The sequence below is a fragment of the Gymnodraco acuticeps genome, unplaced genomic scaffold (assembly GCF_902827175.1).
Source record: "Gymnodraco acuticeps unplaced genomic scaffold, fGymAcu1.1, whole genome shotgun sequence".
In the NCBI taxonomy this organism is placed as follows: Eukaryota; Metazoa; Chordata; class Actinopteri; order Perciformes; family Bathydraconidae; genus Gymnodraco; species Gymnodraco acuticeps.
The window spans coordinates 2,232,850-2,252,225 of NW_022990214.1; the positions used below are offsets into that span (position 1 = coordinate 2,232,850).

General features: G+C 41.1%; 2 protein-coding genes across 2 annotated transcripts; one reads left to right on the forward strand and one right to left on the reverse strand.

The window, feature by feature from the left end:
• Window positions 1–1,678: 1,678 nt before the first annotated feature.
• Window positions 1,679–3,688, forward strand: pdyn (prodynorphin). Its single transcript, XM_034218550.1, is given in 4 exon segments — window positions 1,679–1,877; window positions 2,144–2,277; window positions 2,962–2,982; window positions 2,984–3,688. Coding segments are annotated over 3 exon segments (666 nt in total). The 5' UTR covers window positions 1,679–1,877; window positions 2,144–2,157; the 3' UTR covers window positions 3,509–3,688.
• Window positions 3,689–5,404: 1,716 nt separating this feature from the next.
• On the reverse strand, window positions 5,405–17,504 carry gmeb2 (glucocorticoid modulatory element binding protein 2). The gene is made up of 10 exons (XM_034218552.1): window positions 17,200–17,504; window positions 16,191–16,354; window positions 16,016–16,101; window positions 15,506–15,630; window positions 15,274–15,377; window positions 14,939–15,096; window positions 11,442–11,510; window positions 11,220–11,357; window positions 10,693–10,815; window positions 5,405–6,500 (listed from the first exon to the last, which is right to left on the reverse strand). Exons 2-10 carry the CDS (start codon window positions 16,337–16,339, stop codon window positions 5,941–5,943), a joined length of 1,512 nt encoding a protein of 503 aa, XP_034074443.1. The 5' UTR covers window positions 16,340–16,354; window positions 17,200–17,504; the 3' UTR covers window positions 5,405–5,940.
• Window positions 17,505–19,376: the final 1,872 nt, after the last annotated feature.

Below are 19,376 nucleotides of genomic sequence, written 5' to 3' on the forward strand. Positions count from 1 at the left end.
TTGAAGTTTGCGTAGCCCATACATGCTCGGGAAATCTGTTGACATGAACATGATCCATCGGGACGTTTCCCCCGGAGACCGTGGTATAGTTCGCACACTGGGGTCGTGTCCACAACACACAAACTGATCCTGCTGTAACAACAAGTGCACGTTACTGGTGCAATATGGTTGAGACCATTCGGGCTTATGCCAGAGGGGTGCAAGGAATAGTCTAAGTAGTGGGGAGTTTTATACACTAAAGGTGTGAAAATTCTCTGGCGTTATAATATCAGCGCGGCCGTGATCAGATCAAAATGCCTCCGAATGCAATTTGAATAGACCTACAGCCAATCAGAGCAAAGAAACGTTGGGTCTGCGTCATGCATTACTGATTGAGATCAATCGGAACCGTCATTCAGTATCCCCATTGGATCTTCAACGTGTACTATCATACGTCACGTTCACAGTGATCCCTTTTTATTTACTACAAGACAAATGTGCCGTTTTATTTCATACAGTTCCATTTGGATTGAGACAGGGAAATAATCTAAACCTCACGCGTGGCGTTTCACTGTCAAGGGGGCGATATAGCGTGTATTTAATTACATTGCAAATACTGACTTGAGCCCCACCACTGTTAGCCCTACCATAGATTACCCAACAAAAATACTCTGGCACCGCCACTTTCAATATAGGCCTATAATGAAAATGTCGAGGGCATGCGTGTTGTGTATGCGTGCAATTTCGTTTGCATACATTTTTTCACCAGGGCTTCAGTGTTCGCTGCTGTGGCAAAAACACAAAGAGAGAACGGGAGGGTAATGGTACAGGGAATATTGATTTGTAAAAAAAAAAGTACATTTGAAAAACAGGAGGGAAAAAGGGCAGGTGCTCAAGCCCCGTTTGAGGTCTATCTGGCTGTTTACATCTGGTTCCACTCCACTCAAGTGGGCATACAAAAACAATATTACTGCAGATATCAAAGCCATATCCAGTAGCCTATACTCTGTTCTTTTACTCAAGTAAAAGTACCTAGAACATGTTTTAAATACTCTGCTACAAGTCAAAGTCCTGCATACAAAATCTTACTTACGTAAAAGTATAAGCATCAAAATAATATTATAGTAACAAAATGACTTTCTGAAAATGGCCCATCAATAATCATATATATTAAGTTAATGAATTAAGATTATTAATATAGTAATGATTTAATTACAGCTGGTAAAGGTAGTGCTCATGTGTAATTACTTTAATACCGCTGTCTGCATGATATTTTACCCCATGATTATATATAATTATGGGTTAAAAAGGTATGCCAATGTTTATTTTTAAGTTGATTTATATTTTTTATTATAAATCAGCATTCAAATACTCAAGGAAAGTATATCAAAATTGTATTTGAGTAGGCCTAGTACTTGAGTAAATGTACTTCACTATCCACCATTGACCAGATCTAAATCCCTCATTACGCATCATGTCCATATTTGGATCAGTGTTCATGTCGCATGTCATACTTACTATACTTGACTGAAAAAGATGAAAAAGTTTGTTTATGGACCTCGGTGTGATTTACAGCCCCAGAGACGGAGTGATGATGATGATGATGATGGTGATGGTGATGGTGATGTGCGGATGGGATGAGCTGCGCTGCTGCCCCTTCCCTGTGTGGGCGTTAAGAACTCCTGAAGCGATGAGGCGCTAGGACTATTCACGCAGTATATTGCCCTCCCATTGGTCCCTTAATAGAAGCGCTGCTGTGACGCTACAGCCAGTCTCCGGCGATAAAAAGAAAAGGCGACGCGCCGCGCAGGAGAAACGCAGAGTTGGAGGGTGGACTTCTGATGGTGGATGCTCCTCTGCGACTTACAACGACTGGAAGTATCTGCCCAACTCCTGAGGTACTGACTTCATTTATCATTTATTTTCTCTTTGCTTTAAATTAAGACTTAAAACTTTTTTCTCTGATTGGTGTTAAAAATGATAAGAAAAAGACTCCATAACGCATTGCACACGGGTCTCCCCGAATGGAGTTACTATAGAAACTGAGTCAATTAAGTTTTTTTAAAAGAAATGATTTCCACGATAAGTTATCTCATGAATTGTAGTACTTAAAACTGTGAAAACTGAACGAGTTATGGTGTTTTTCCCTTTGTGTGTGTGTCAGGGATCTGGTGAAGAATGGAGTGGTATGTCCTGGTGCTGATGCTGAGCCTGCCGCCCTCCATCCACGCAGATTGCTCTTCCCAGTGTCAGAAATGTGTGCAGCAGATCATCAGCCCCGGAGCCTTCAGCAGCATGGTGAGACACCTTCACACGGAGCTCACACCCAACAGAAAGTAGCTTGAACACATATTCTCTGTTTGGCAGCAAAAGCGTAAACTTCATTTGGGACGAATTCTCATTATTTGGAGACGATAGTCATTTAAAATGTCTCCATATATTTAATTAGTCTCTTCCCAAGGTTTTATCGTTAGTTCAGCACAGGCAACACCTTTCCTGATTATTTTAACGTTAAGGACCGTTAAATAATATTAAGTAATATCACCACTTATAAAAAAATAATAACCTAATTGATTAACTTTACGCAACCCGTATTATAGCCATCAAAACGTATACATTTACTCATTACAGACTCTGGAAAATAAGGATATAAGTCTTTTCTTTGTATTATTATTTTGTATTATGTTTTTCATTTCCTTAATCCTTAAATTACAAATGCCACATTTGTCAGGGTCAGTAAATATTATCGATTACATCTTAGTTTTTAATCTTCTTTTGATGCACAAAGGAAAAGATATTAGCACTTAAGGGCTTTTAAAGATCCTTCAGGAAAGGTGTGTTTTGGGCTAACGGAAAAACCTATGAAATGTATTAATCAAACCAAAAAGGTGTAAATGTGACAGAGGGGATACCATGCCTCACTGGGTTCACGGACATGTGCCCATATTGTGGGTTTACTCTGTCTCTCTGTGCTTCCTGCAGTCGTGCGGTGCGGAGTGTGTGGGGGGGGCTGCAGAGCTGCCAGCCGGCTCCCGCGCTGGCGGACTTCAGGCAGGATGAAGGCGCGGAGGAGGAGGAGAGCCAGCAGGCAGACCTGGTCAAGCGCTACGGAGGCTTCATCAAGAGGATCTACAAGAACAAGAAGAAGATGTTAGGCTCCCCGTGGCGCGACAATTACATCCTGGAAGCCGAAGCACTGCCCAAGAAATACGAGGACTTGTTGAAGAGGCTGGGAGAGAGGGATGCGGACGGGCCAGATGCGCCGGAGCAACAGATGCCCCATAAACGTTACGGCGGCTTTTTACGCAAATTCGGCCCCAAGTCAAAGAGGAGTAGCTCCGCGGAGCAGGAGAGCCAGGAGCCCGAGGAGGTGCAGAAGCGCTACGGGGGCTTCATGAGGAGGATCCGACCAAAGTTGAACAACCTGAAGTGGGACAAGCGTTACGGAGGCTTTCTGCGCCGCCACTTCAAAATCTCTGCGCGCTCAGTGGAGGAGCCGTACTACTCCTATGATGACTTGAGCCTATAGATGCTGCAATCTATGAGAACTCGTGCAGGTTCACTTGAAACGCCACCGTGTATCCAGAATGATCATATGCCTGCCCATATTGCTTTACTCGGTTGCCTTCTGTGTAACTCATCTCCGTGTTATTGCCATCATCGTCTATCATTCAATAAAGGATGCTTGTTTAATAAACTATGAATACAACCATGTTCCTGTTTGACCAACAAGTTAGAAGGGAATCCTGATTGACCGAGTTCAGCCTCTGGGCGCAAAGCCCCATCCTGCCAAACTCCATTCGGAATTTGGTGATTTTATATGTTCTTATTTATCGACATGACACGCCTATAATATATATGAAATGTCGCTGTTAAATGCGGCATGCACCATTCACTGATTGACACTTTTAATGCAACTATAATTCAAGAATTGGTGACATTTAATTGAATATAATGTGCGTAATGGGTTACTTTGTTGCCATACAAATCCATTCGTCCATCCTCATAACTGACGAACACTTATTTCCTGATGCGAGTTTGAAGATAAAACGAATAAAAATTGATAGAAATTTGGGATTTTCAAGTTGATCGATCACTTTCTAGAGTGAGCCATTAGCTGGCAAAGCAAATAAATATAGTGCAAAATTATTCATAATTTACTATCCGACTGATTTAAACTAATATGGTTTTGCCTTTTCTGTATAGGATAAATTCTCAAAATTCTTCCAAAATGATAATGTGCCTTTTTTCTCTTGAGTTTGTAATGTTGTCTTCATGCGCCAATGAGCAGCTCTCATAGGAAAGAACGAGACGCTGTATCCAGTTCTTATCATCCATGATCTGAATCCACTGAGAAACAGAAGCGCGTCACAGTGCTGACAGTGAGGCTGTGGCGCCATCTTGTGGGCGAAGGGAAGAAGTGTCAAGCGAAGTCCCACAGCTTCTACAAGATAAAAACTCACTCAATAAAAACGTATTAAAAAAGAAAGGATAACAAAGTTTAAAATGTCAAGATAAGTCCCAATGATTCTAAATATCACTCAGTAATCGTAAATATAAAACAAACAGGATAATACTCAGAAACACGTGGATGAAAGTCATTCAGAAAAGAATAACAATAATTACAATAATATTAATAATGATAATAAATCAAATGTGTCAAGTGTCAGGTAAAGTCCTAATGCTTCTACAGGATAAAACCAACTCAGTAAAAAATTGAAACTCTGTGTAAACGTTTAGCACAATACACTTCCAGCTGTGACTCACGGCTGCTCACTCAGCCTGGACTGGCTGAGAGGATCTTTAGAACAAACACACCACATAAAGGGAACTGATAGAGGACTTATCATATCTCCTTATTGATTACAATACCAGTGGTCGGATGTAACTAAGTACATTTACTCAAGTATCATTTTTGCAGAACTAACAGGAGTATTTAAATTGCTACTTTGTAATTCTACTCCACTACATTTATTTGACACTTATACTTAGTTTATACATGAGTAACATGTTGTTTGAATGGTATATATTTACTACTCATTTTGTCATTACTATCTTAAATTAAATTATTAAAACATTAACATGTATTTTTCTAATAATGAAAACACAATAATATAATATCCTATAATAACACAGCACTTTTAAAAGAGCCATTCTTCACAATGAGGGCGTTTCCTTTCGATACCTCAGTACATCTAGCTCATAACACTTCTGTACTTTTCCTAATGTAACATTTCTAACTCAGGACTGGTACTTGTACTGGAGTAGGTGTAGTACTTTTACTTAAGCAGAGTAGCTGAGTACCTTTTCCACCGTTGATGATCACCCATTATATTTCTATAATACTTGTATATCTTTTTTCACCAGAAGACATCAGGGCAGCTTCAATACAACAGGATGAACACACTATAACCCTACTCTGGTGAATGGATCTACATTGAAAATGTCTTTATTACTATTTGCTTTAAGGTAACTATCATTTGTCTCAATAGAAAATACCATACATGTATATGTTAGTGGAAAACAGCTCATTTACTCGTTTTGATATCACCTCAACACATTTCAAATCTAGTACATTGTCATTTTAACTGATTTCATTTGATAAAGACATCTGGAAGCGATCAACAATAAAATAAGAGTGAAAAACAACACATTCATATTTACACTATGTAACAATACACGTTTTCCATTTGAAGACTGAGCATTTATTACTAAACTCAACAACACTGTTTCTTTCGGCCTCATACGTCCCTACAGAAACACACGGCTGTATCAAATATATTAGTTACATATTTACAATCAAATCATTGCTGACACACATCAGACATACCTCCAATACTAATACCTACATGGTCAAATTGAATTAAATTATCTGTAAAAGTGAACATGTGGACGAGTCCTCAGCCGTCCTTTCATCCAGAATAATGAGAATAACAAGGGGGGGGAACATCTGTCTCTGTCTCAGTGCTGCTCCTCTGATTCCCCCCCCCCTTCCTCTTTAACCTGCTCTGGCTGACCCCCTCCGTCGCCGTCTGCCTTGCATTCCTCTTGTGAGTCGTCCGCAGCGGTTGCCGTGGTTTCCAGCACACTGATGGTGCCGGCCTGCTGCTGGACGGAGGACAGGCTCTGCATCGTCACCAGCTGGAACTGAGGCCCCATCAGCTTCAGCAGGGACCCCCCGGCCCCCTCCTGGCCCGCCGCCGCAGACAGCACGGTGAGGTTAGAGGCGTCGCCCATCAGCTCGGACCCCGAGAGCGAGGAGGTCAGAAGGGTGTACCCCCCCAGGTTGGCGCCGGTTCCTCCTGCCATGGTCAGAAGCCCCCCCATCTGGTTCAGAGTGATCTGGGTGGGGGCGGCGTTGACGGAGGCGGGCCCGGAGACGGCTCGGGTCAGCCGGGGACGCTTGGGCGTGGGGGGGGCGGGCACCGGGGCAAGGGTCATCAGCACGTTGTTCAGGTGCTGGGATTTACTCTTCAGCTCCTTGGCGCGCTTCCTGTGCTCGTCACACTGCTGCTCCAAGGCTGAGGAACACACACAAACACACACACCGTCAATACACACAAACACACACCGTCAATACACACACCGTCAATACACACCCCGTCAATACACACACCGTCAATACACACAAACACACACCGTCAATACACACAAACACACACCGTCAATACACACAAACACACACCGTCAATACACACAAACACACACACACCGTCAACACACACAAACACCAGGGTTCATACACTTTTTCACCAATGACTTTTCCATGACTTCTCAATGACCTTTACCTAATTTTCCATTACCAAAAAAAAATTACCACTGAAAGATGTCTATTTTAACATGAAACAGGAAAATAAGGTCTGCATATGAAACATGTAGTGCCTATCTAAAACAAATCAAATAGTAGTCTTACTAGCTTCTACACGCTAAAGCAACTGTAGTCAGGGAGGCAAACTCATCAGGTATGAAAAAGGTGACAAGGATCCGAGCCCCCCGACCCCACGGAATATCGGCTTTAAAATGAGGAATAACAGATGATTTGAGCAGTCAGAGCAACTAAAGCAGCAGTTAGTAATAACAGAAACGCCAAAGAGTCACATCTAATAGAAATATATAAAAGCATTTATTTTAATTGGAGCAGTCATTTTATAATTTTGGCTGTTGAGCATTTTGAAAATGTATTTTCATGCCTCTGTGCAAGGCTTAACTAAGTAACTAAGATCATAAACTCAAGTACTATACTTGGGTACAATTTTGAGATAGTTGTACTTTATTAAGTATTTCAATGTTTTGCTACTTTGTACTTTTCTCCTCTACAGTTCAGTGGTACATGGTGTACTTCTACTCCACTACATCTATTTAATACCTTTAGTTACTTCACAGATGTGGATGAATGATGAACAATATAATCAAGTGTTGAATCAGACTTTAGTTCCACCTGGAGTAAATCCACCAGCTACCCTGCAGTATACAAAGTCATTCAAACTAGCTGCACCTTTACCAGCTTTGAGAACACTTTAATGATCAATCATTATAAAACATATCATATATATTATTCTGAAATGGACCAATCTGCACAACGACTACTTTTACTGTCGCTACTTTCACTATATTTAGATGAGAATACTTTTCTACTTTTACTTGAGGAACATTTTGAATAGAGGTCTTTTACTGAAACATAGTATTCCTACACTCTGGTACTTCTACTTTTACTCAAGTACAAGATCTGAGTACTTCTACTTTTACTCAAGTACAAGATCTGAGTACTTCTACTTTTAATCAAGTACAAGATCTGAGTACTTCTACTTTTACTCAAGTACAAGATCTGAGTACTTCTACTTTTAATCAAGTACAAGATCTGAGTACTTCTACTTTTATTAAGTACAAGATCTGAGTACTTCTACTTTTATTAAGTACAAGATCTGAGTACTTCTACTTTTACTCAAGTACAAGATCTGAGTACTTCTACTTTTAATCAAGTACAAGATCTGAGTACTTCTACTTTTACTCAAGTACAAGATCTGAGTACTTCTACTTTTACTCAAGTACAAGATCTGAGTACTTCTACTTTTACTCAAGTAGAAGATCTGAGTACTTCTACTTTTATTAAGTACAAGATCTGAGTACTTCTACTTTTACTCAAGTACAAGATCTGAGTACTTCTACTTTTAATCAAGTACAAGATCTGAGTACTTCTACTTTTACTCAAGTACAAGATCTGAGTACTTCTACTTTTACTCAAGTAGAAGATCTGAGTACTTCTACTTTTATTAAGTACAAGATCTGAGTACTTCTACTAAAGTACAAGATCTGAGTACTTCTACTTGTAATCAAGTACAAGATCTGAGTACTTCTACTTTTACTCAAGTACAAGATCTGAGTACTTCTACTTTTATTAAGTACAAGATCTGAGTACTTCTACTAAAGTACAAGATCTGAGTACTTCTACTTTTAATCAAGTACAAGATCTGAGTACTTCTACTTTTACTCAAGTACAAGATCTGAGTACTTCTACTTTTACTCAAGTACAAGATCTGAGTACTTCTACTTTTACTCAAGTACAAGACCTGAGTACTTCTACTTTTATTAAGTACAAGATCTGAGTACTTCTACTAAAGTACAAGATCTGAGTACTTCTACTTTTACTCAAGTACAAGATCTGAGTACTTCTACTTTTACTTATCTGAGTACTTCTACTTTTACTCAAGTACAAGATCTGAGTACTATACTTTTATTAAGTACAAGATCTGAGTACTTCTACTAAAGTACAAGATCTGAGTACTTCTACTTTTACTCTAGTAAATATATATACTTATACCACCTCTGTTTATAGCCTATGAAAAAAACTATTAGAAAACGAAGGCTAAAGCTAACGTTAGCAGATAGTGACTGTATGCTAGCTAGCTCAAAGATTCCTTAAATGATATTGCGACAGAAAAACGTTTCAGTTCACATCACGCTCTGCCGCTCTGCTCTGAACACCTGAACGGCCCGTTCTAACAGCTGTTCACCAGCGGCTCAGTCTGTGCCACAGTGACTCCGCACACTTAACGAACACACCGTAGCTAATGTAGCTGACCCTCATCCCGGAGCAGCAGAGTTCAGCCGACAGCCAGGAAGACTCGAGCACACAGCTCGCGCTTCATATATTAAAAAACACCATGTGCGTCATGATGGCACATAACAGCTCGCGACCGCAGATTTCGGCGATTAGATAAAATGTAAATTATATTTGACGCAACTTTAGTTACATTTCCATGACTTTTTCAAAACTTTGGGAAAAATATTGTTTTCCATAACTTTTCCAGGGCCTGGAATTTGCATTTTGAATTTCCATGACTTTTCCAGGTTTTCAATGACCGTACGAACCCTGAAACACACACACCGTCAACACACACAAACACACACACCGTCAACACACACAGTCAATACACACACCGTCAATACACACAAACACACACACACACCGTCAACACACACACAGTCAATACACACAAACACACACACCGTCAACACACACACCGTCAACACACACACCGTCAACACACACACCGTCAATACACACACCGTCAATACACACAAACACACACACACACACCGTCAACACACACAGTCAATACACACAAACACACACACCGTCAACACACACACCGTCAACACACACACCGTCAACACACACACCGTCAACACACACAAACACATACCGTCAATACACACACCGTCAATACACACAAACACACACACACACAGTCAATACACACCGTCAACACACACACCGTCAACACACACACCGTCAATACACACAAACACACACACCGTCAACACACACACCGTCAATACACACAAACACACACACCGTCAACACACACACCGTCAACACACACACAGTCAATACACACAAACACACACACACCATCAACACACACACCATCAACACACACACCATCAACACACACACAGTCAATACACACAAACACACACACCATCAACACACACACCATCAACACACACACCGTCAACACACACACCGTCAATACACAAACACACACACCGTCAACACACACACCGTCAATACACATAAACACACACACCGTCAATACACACACCGTCAATACACACACCGTCAACACACACAAACACACACCGTCAACACACACAAACACACACCGTCAATACACACAAACACACACCGTCAACACACACAAACACACACCGTCAATACACACAAACACACACCGTCAACACACACAAACACACACCGTCAATACACACTGGTTCTACTCGGGAGGACTGTAACGCAGCACAGAGAATAAATATCCATTTACTGTTTACTTGCTTTGGCGTATGATGGTGCAAACATAAAACACAAATGAAGTTGTAAGAGAAAGGTCAAAAATAAAACGTACGCACATTTGATTACATTACCAAGTGGACCCCAACGAATGAATTGCATGGCAGTGAAAGAATTGGCACAAGCTACGTAATGTTTGCACTGACCAACGGCACACCTGACCATGAATAATGTTCTGCGCCGGTCCTTTAGGCAGTAGGAATGGGAGATAGCAAACAGTGAGACACTTTAGGAACTACCACTCTACAGAGGGGAATCACAGCGGCCATGCTTTAGCTAAGTGTAGCTAACCCTTAGTAACACAAACTGGAAGATTACCCCCCCTCCCTGGTCTGTGTGAACACAGTGCAGCGTGTACTGACCGGCCAGGCTGCGGGTGTACTGCTCTCTGTAGCGGTCCATCTGGCTCTTATGACTGGCCAGAACCTTCTTCACTAGGTCCAACATCCCAAAGTTCTGCACTATGTTGTTGAGCAACACAGCATCTGGAAAGCAAAGACAGGATGGTCAGAGTTCAACATTTACGAGGGATTCTACTGCAACCTTTATTGAAAAATTGCTGGACTAAGACTTTTTGTAGCCGACTCACGTTTGGTAGAATAATCATTTTGACTTTCTAGTCATGTTTAAGACATGAGTAATGTATGAACATGTTCAAAGACACATGCATTTATATGAAGTGTTTATTTCTGATGCTATAACTTATAACGTTTATATAAAGATTTTTGTTTTATTTTCCTTGTACATTTTATTTGTATGTTTATATTCTTCTGTTTAAATGCATTAATTATCATTTTATTTATTCTAAAATCGAGGAACAAAACACGCTTTCCCCCAGACAGTCATTACAGTGGTGGGTGTAGTTGGATGTTTGGACCCTCCTTCTGACCTTTGACCTGCAGCGGGGGGTCACACACTCTCTCCTGCAGCCCCTTCAGCACCTCCTGCAGCTCCTTCTGGAAGTCCTCCACCACCTCCTCCATCAGACCAGCATCCTTCACTGAACGCCAGAAAGTCACCGAGTCCTCTGGAGACACACACACACACAATAAAGTACACACTCCACCGGTTCCCTCCACATTAAGGTGAGTGTGTGCGCAGGTTTGATCACCTCCGATGGCGGTGACCCACTCTGACGTCTCCTCCATCGCCTCAGGGAAAGAGACTGCTGCTCCATTCACTGCAACACAAACAGTACACAACACTCATTAAACCACACAACTCCATTGATTCTGGGTGATACCGCACATAGGAATATGGCTTACAAGCTTTTCCCCCTATCATTTCAGTTATTATTAATATATGTATTGTTTAGTGTTTTCCTATCCTATATTCATGTTTCTTGTGCACATAAAAATACTCAAAACAAATTCCTTGTATTCTCAAATCTACACCCCCTGTAATATAATTGATATACCTGGACTGCATCCCAACATCGCCAGCAATTTTTTTCAAATGAGAACAGAGTGCAGGGTTTGTCACTTGCCTTGAGACAAACCCTGCAGCCAGCGTCTTCTTTCTGAGTGTTTTGCCTTTCTTTGTGGACACCTTTACATACTGCAGCAGAGGAACCAAACCACCACTCAAGCGTAAATATAAATGTTGCATCCTGTAGAGCAGGGGGGTCAAACTCAAATACACAGTGGGCCAAAATTAAAAAATCTGTACCAGTCGAGGGCCGGACTGGTTCAATGTTTATTGCAAAACGTATTGAAATGAACTTATTGCACATATTGAACCTGGAACTAACAAAGCTTAAATGATTGCCTATAAAAACAACATTAAACATTAAATAATCAGTTGCATTCATTTCTTATGGCTCTATCTGCAGCTTTTCCAGAGTCATTTCTTATGATTACATTTTCCCACAGGCCAACAACAGCTTCAACAAAACTATTTCCCTCAAAGAAAAACCAAACATGCCCTGTTGTCGTGAGAGAAAAAGTGCAGAAGGAAACATCCATTTAAAGGTGGGGTAGGTCATTTTGGAAAAACCAGCTCGAGTGCGCTAGAATTTGAAAATACACAGCCGGGATAAATCTGCCACTTCCTTCCTGAGCCCCTCCTCCAACACACACGAACGCACACATGACCAATGAGGGCACGAGATCCGTTTGTGCACAGATGGAAGGCTGACAGGCAGGTAGGCCATCCAGTTATTTCAAGCCAGATACTTGGCATCTCATCTTGGGTACAAGTTCATCAATGTTTGGGGTCAGGCTCTGAGCTGAGGAAACCCTCAGGATGGAGTGAAGGTGTGAATGCAATATACCGGCGGGCCAGATCTAATAGTGATTAGAAATTATCCTGCGGGCCGAAATAAAATCCACCACAGATTTGGCCCCCGGGCCTTGAGTTTGACATGTATGTTGTGCAGGGGTCGGCAAGTAAGTGTGGCCTTGGGCCAATGTTTTTCTGAGCCACCAGATAACGGGCCGGAACATAATCAAAGGCTTATTTAAATAATTGATTGTTAAAACATGTGACACGTTCGAATGCTGGGGGGGGGGGGGGGGGGGGGTGCGCTAGTGAACTGTCAACTGGGGGGGGGGGGGGGGGGGGGGGGGGGGGGGGGGGGGGGGGGGGGGGAGCCTCGCTGGGGTGCCGTTCTGTGATTCCCCAGATTCTACAGATGGCCAGTCCGCCACTGCTCTCCAACTTATTAAGATCCAAAGCTTTAGTGCGTTTTCAATCAATGCTGAGTACAGCCAAACTTGACAGTGTCTTCTCTGTCATTGTAGACCGAATGCTTCTCGTTTTGCGCCGTCCCGTTCAAATGACAATCACATTTCCTCGCTCGCGCCAGGGCCGGGGGAGGGGTTACAAGGCTCGCGTCTTGTGCTGCATTCACTGGCACTCGGACATTAGGGATTTTCTCTCATAAATATCCGATGAGCCAAATCCTTTCTTTCAAACAAAGCTGTCAACTGGGGTGGCAGCTTATGCACCACCACCCCTCGCCCTCCATGATCAATCGGCTTCTCCGATTTTGTTGTCAATGTTTTGACTGAACTTTGTTACTGTTCACATATAAGTAAACATTACGTTTGAATTATTTAGTGAGCTGGTGTTAGTTTTTTCAAACCACACACCGCATGTTGGCTATTTCAGCACCACTCACTTATTGATCCACTATCATCGTCAGTGCACCCCACTGCCAGATTGTGCCTGTGCTGTGTGTCATTCACTCTCAACTTGGATAACTTGAATAAGCATTCTTCAGGTGTAGGTAGATTCTCTATTCGGACATTATAGGCTATATGTGCGACTGTCGGTCCGATATTGTAAAAAATAAAAAAAACAATCTTTTATTTTTATTCTCAAAATAATTTTCCGGGCCAAATGTTATTGCTGGCGGGCCACCATTGGCCCGCGGGCCGCCTGTTGCCGACCCATGCTGTAGAGCAGTGGTTCCCAGCCTTTTTTCCCAAGAGCCCCCCCAAATGACTCCTGTTGGAAGTTGCGCCCCCCCCCCCACACACACACACACACACACGGGGGGGGGGGGGCGCAACAGCAGTAATTAAAGTTTCAAAGTCTCAAAATGCTACAACTACTGTCACAAACTGGATGAATGTGAAGTATTTTGTTAAAGGAGGATGAAAGCGTAATTAAGGAGCACTATTGGAGTGACTTTGATGGTTATTGGACTCAGGATTCATTCATTTGGATTCCCGCTGTATGAAGGAAATGTATGAAATGAAAGGACGGCGCAAGTGGAAACATTACATTACATTGCATTTAGCTGATGCTTTTATCCAAAGCGACTTACAATAAGTGCATTCGACCAAGAAGACACAAACTTGAAGAAAACAGAATCATATAAGTACATCAGGTTTCATAGAGCCAAAACATTTCAAGTGCTACTCAACTGGCTTTAGATAAGCAAGCCCTTTATTAGTATATAAGTGCTTTGTTAATAGTTCTATCGCTCGAAGTGGAGTCGAAAGAGATGAGTTTTCAGTCTGCGCCGGAAGATGTGTAAGCTATCTGCCGTCCTGATGTCAATGGGGAGCTCATTCCACCATCTTGGTGCCAGGATAGCAAACCCACGTGTTTTTGACGAAACAATTCACAAAGGGATTAAACTGTTTAAAACACATGCTCAATGTAAGCCGGATTTTGCCGATGTGTTTATGTGGATTCAAAAGTCGTAAATAATCTACAAAATGGAGGAGACCGATCTGATCGGAGCAAAAGTGACAAATAATCTGAAACCGGCATGGACAATGACTGTGTTTTAAAAATGCGCTTATCCAGACAAGCCTGGTTTGGATACTTTACGGGCAGAAGAAACATTTCTATTAAAGAAAGAATTATACATTTCTGTCTTTTTATGCCTTTAACAGAGCTAACTTGAATTTGTATTCAAATTAATGAATCAATTATTTTTTATATTTTATTGTAATGTAGAGACAATTATATGTAAAAAAAAAAAAAAAAAAGTCTAAATATGATATTTGGCCTCGAATCATCTGAGGACTGGCGCCCTCCCTGCGATCTTTGGCTCCCCCCCAAGGGGGGCGTGCACCCCAAGTTGGGAACCACTGCTGTAGAGGATCCAGCTCTGAGATGAACCAGCACAATGTCTGACGCTTTGAAACTTACAGTCAGCTGATGAGGGGGGGGCAGGGACCAGGTCAGCAGACTGATCAGTGCTGACGGACACTTTGGCTCCCACCAGGTCTATCTTAGTGCTGCGGCACGTGTTAGAGCAGACCTTGGAGTGTTGGTAGAAGTCCAGCTCACCGGAGTCCATGATCTTCCTGTGGAGTGAAATAAGATCTAAGGCTTAGAGCAAGACACAACAGGGAAAAAAAGAATGTATACAATCTGTAAAATGTTTGTTTTTACTCCAAAAAACGTATATAGCACACTACAGGAAAGGGAAAGCCACAGAAGCAGAATTGGGCCTCTATGGAATGCATTCCATGAGTACAGACCTGAGCATGGTGCCATTGAGGCGGATGGCTCTCTTCCAGTCCTTCAGAGTGGATTTCCCTGCTAAACACACAAACTCCTTGGGGCTGATGAGCTGCCCATTGAACTGATGGGAGGGGCAGGAAAAGAACCAGATGAGATGATCCAATTAATCATAAACTCAGTCAACATTTCCTAAAATGCGTTTGGAAATGAGATTTAGCAGAGCTGTTTGTAGAAGTTTGTGTTTTGTACCTGGACACATTTCACGTTGATCCCCGGGCAAACAAACTTCTTCCAAACCAGCGTGGCTTTGGTGTCTCCACAGGTGATGTTGTAGAATTCATCAGCTTCCACATCCACCTCCTCAGATAACTTCACTGCAGGGACCAGAACACTGTCAATTCTTACATCTGATCATGCAACATCTTTTATAACATTATAAATATCATTAAGGGTATTTGAAACACATTTGGATAGCCCCAGCAGGATTTGTTGCTCAGTTACAGAGGTACCTGAGAGCTGTTTCTAGAATGAAATACAAGCTTTGGAACAATTCCTATTAGAATAACTTCTAATCCCAACACAGACTCTTCTGTTTTTGAGGCATATACACATATTCAAAGTTAATCAATTGTCTTGAAAAATTGTTTGAATCACATGGAGGTAAACTGGTACGCTTCAGATCTCTAGATTTAAGCATTAGCAATGTTGATTCTGGATGCTGAGTCACATGATCCAGTGTATTTGTGCGAGTCACATTACCTATGACTGCCTCTTCCCTGGACATTGAATCTGTTCTGTTGGCCTCAGCTTCTGCGTCCACTGATGCTTCTGTGAGGATTTCCTCCCTGAAAAAACAACAGTGTTTCATCCATCAAACTGAACAACAGGACCATGAAAGCTCACACTGTGTTCCTGAGCAGAGTGTGTACATTACCCCGTCTGAGCGCTGAGCTCTGCGCTCACCAGCACGGCCTTCTCCTCCTCCTCCTCCCCCAGAGACGAGAGCTCCTCACCCACATTGTCCGGTATGGTGACGATCACTATCTCCCTCATGTCCTGCATGCTGACCTCTGAAGAAGCCATGGAGGATAGATGGAGCTTCACAACAGACAGGATGACAGCAGAGATGAAACACTGATGTTGATTATATCCCTTTAAATAATATAGAAAATAAAAAGTTATCGTAAGTAATCGCACTTATTCGTCTTTATTTTTTATATTACTAATGTGTGTTTTTTGTCTCTATGTAAGATGGCTGACTCTTTGTTATTGCTTGCCTTTTTTACCTGCTATGCCACTTTTGCTGTAACACTGTAAATGTAAAAAAAACAAAAGGCAATAGAATACTAAAAAAGAAAATATGCTTTTACTCCACTACATTCTGGCGACAAATCTTGTACTTTTTACTCACTACTTTAGTTACTTTTCAGATATAGGTTAACACTTTATTTATATACGTTATTAATATAAACCGACACACATTATTATATATTGTTATAGGTCAAGCTACCCACTAGTGTATAAAATAGTTAAAATAAACCCCACCTTTACCAATTGCAACATTGAAGTGATGAACACATAAATGCACCATATAATATTATAAAAAAATATATTTAGCTTAAAATTTCCATTTTGCATAACGAGTACTTAAAGTATTTGTAATGCTTATACTTTTACTGAAGTTCAATTTCTAATGCAGGACTTTAACTTGTAACAGAGTATGTTTACTCTGTAGTATTGCTACTTTTACTCAAGTCAATTATCTGAGTACTTTTCCCACCTCATCCGTAAGGCTTGTTTAGAGTATACCCTATTTGATATCTTTTAAATGCTGGTGCCTTTAAATATTAACTTGTAGTTTTCAATGCAGTTTGTTATGCCCTTTTATTAAGCTAAGACTGAAAGAGACAGCATAAGGCATTCAGGATAATAGATCATCTTACCTTCAGTCGTCAGTAGAGTAATGTTGTCTTTGGGTGAAACAGAGACAGTCTGTAACACCAGAATGGATGGATGCTAGCTAATGTTAGCTTTGGATGCAAGCTAGCTAAACACTGCAGTTCATATTTCCATTGAGCTGCCAGGGGTCTCCTATTTCAAACACAACGCAGACCTACTTCTTTAATATGTTGTAGGGACTTATTGAGAAGTACATTTAAACTAATATCTACAGGACTAAATGAGTGTAATTCACGGATATATTTTTTGTTGCGGATTCTTCTTCTCTTGAGAATTAACGGTAGCTTGCATTCTTCTTCTTTGAGGTTTTACGGCAGCCAGCATCCGCTGAGTTGCAATTCCGCCACCTAGTGGGAGTAGTTCATACTGTGACATCTCAATGTAGATGTTTTTCCCAGGACAGTGTCGGTCAAGAAGTCAAACAATCAGTTTAGTACTTTCCTTGTCTTTCCATACTCTTCTGTTAAACTAATGCTTTGTTCAGAATAAAGGCTACAACTAAACTCTGAAATGTCCTATTATCGATGCTGATGTGAATGATGATTCTGAGTCTTATTTCTGACTCAGATAGCACTGATTTGGTTGCTGACCCACATGCCATGCTTCCATATTAGAGCCTTGACCAGATCAGAGAAACATACATATGCATTAGTTATCTGCTCCCAACGATAACCCTTAATATTTGATTTCCTTTTTAGCATACTTTCTTGACATCTTTAAAATGTGAATCCTCCATGTTAAATCTGAAATCAAATTAAACACAAAGAAACTGACAATCTTTAACTTTCATCAAATTATTGCCAACAAGTTTTAACTCATCATCATCATCTCATCTCCCAAATTAAATTGTCCTTTGCTAAAAGTATTTTTTCCCTTTTGTAAATGTCTTCTCTGTAGAGAATCTCCCCACTTGGTTTATCCCTTGATGAGCTCTTTTTTCATTCAAATGCATATTTTTCTTTCTTTTTCACAGAACCTGAATGTTTTTAAATACATTCATCATAACTGAGAATAGGGAAATTAATCTCCCTAATTTGGGACCTCCATTCCCCATCACATCTTTACTTGGGAATTCTGATTCTGTTTTAACTTGAATATTTCTTCCATTCTGAACAATCATTATTCAGTTATTTCCTCCCATATTCCCATTATATTCACCTCATCAGAAGACCGTGGATCTTATGTACATCTTCCATTTGTAAAACCACTACAGTCAGCCACCTTGCCCATTTCTTCCAACAGATGCATTGGTCTTTTATTTTCAGTGTTGCATTACTGCCATCGTCTGGAGTGATGAAACCTTGCAGTGTCTGGTACGTCAGGCTTTCCTCAGCATTCCTGTTTCCCAGCCACTGTTAGCCCTTAAACTTGTATTTCTAAAATGATTTCCTATGTTTCTATATATTTCTTGCAACTACAATTACACAGAATATAAGCAACACGATATAACCTCAGTGAACTTATTCCTCTTGCCTTTTTTTATGGTTTCGTAAAGTAAATACTTAAAGGTGGGGTAAGTTTGAGAAACCGGCTCGAGATACACTTTTTGTTATATTCCATGGAATGCTCTTAACTTCCCGATAGCAATGAATATCTTAAGTGCTTTGACAAAAAAATCCAAAAACAAAATGTCATCTGTGGAAGCCGTAAAAGCACGACCAATCATTTTAGCCGGCCCGGCTAAAATAACTGGATGGTCTACCTGCCTGTCTGTGTGTTGGAGGAGGGGCTCTGTAAGGAAGTAGCAGATTTCTTCCGGCTGGACTCGAGCTGGCTTCTCCAAAATTACCTACCCCACCTTTAATGAACCTGACTAGAGCATACATTCACTGTATGATGACCTATTCCTTCAACCCATTTTAAAGCCATCAAAATGGCTAAAATGGCTAAAAATATATACATTTATATTTGAAGCGTGTCAGCATATCTCAACTTCTGTGACTGCAGAACCTGTACTATCTGTGGTGGGTCCTTTAGATCCATCAGTAAAACCTGCCCATAGTCTGCCTGTTTACATTCATTTTAATGCACTTGTAGTTTTTACCTTAATTTGAATTGTTTCCAAATCCACAACCAGAGTTTTAGGAGCCACAGAGGGATTGAAGGCAGGGGCGGACTGCCCCCCCCCCCCCCTCACTTCAGAAACACTTTTTGTTATATT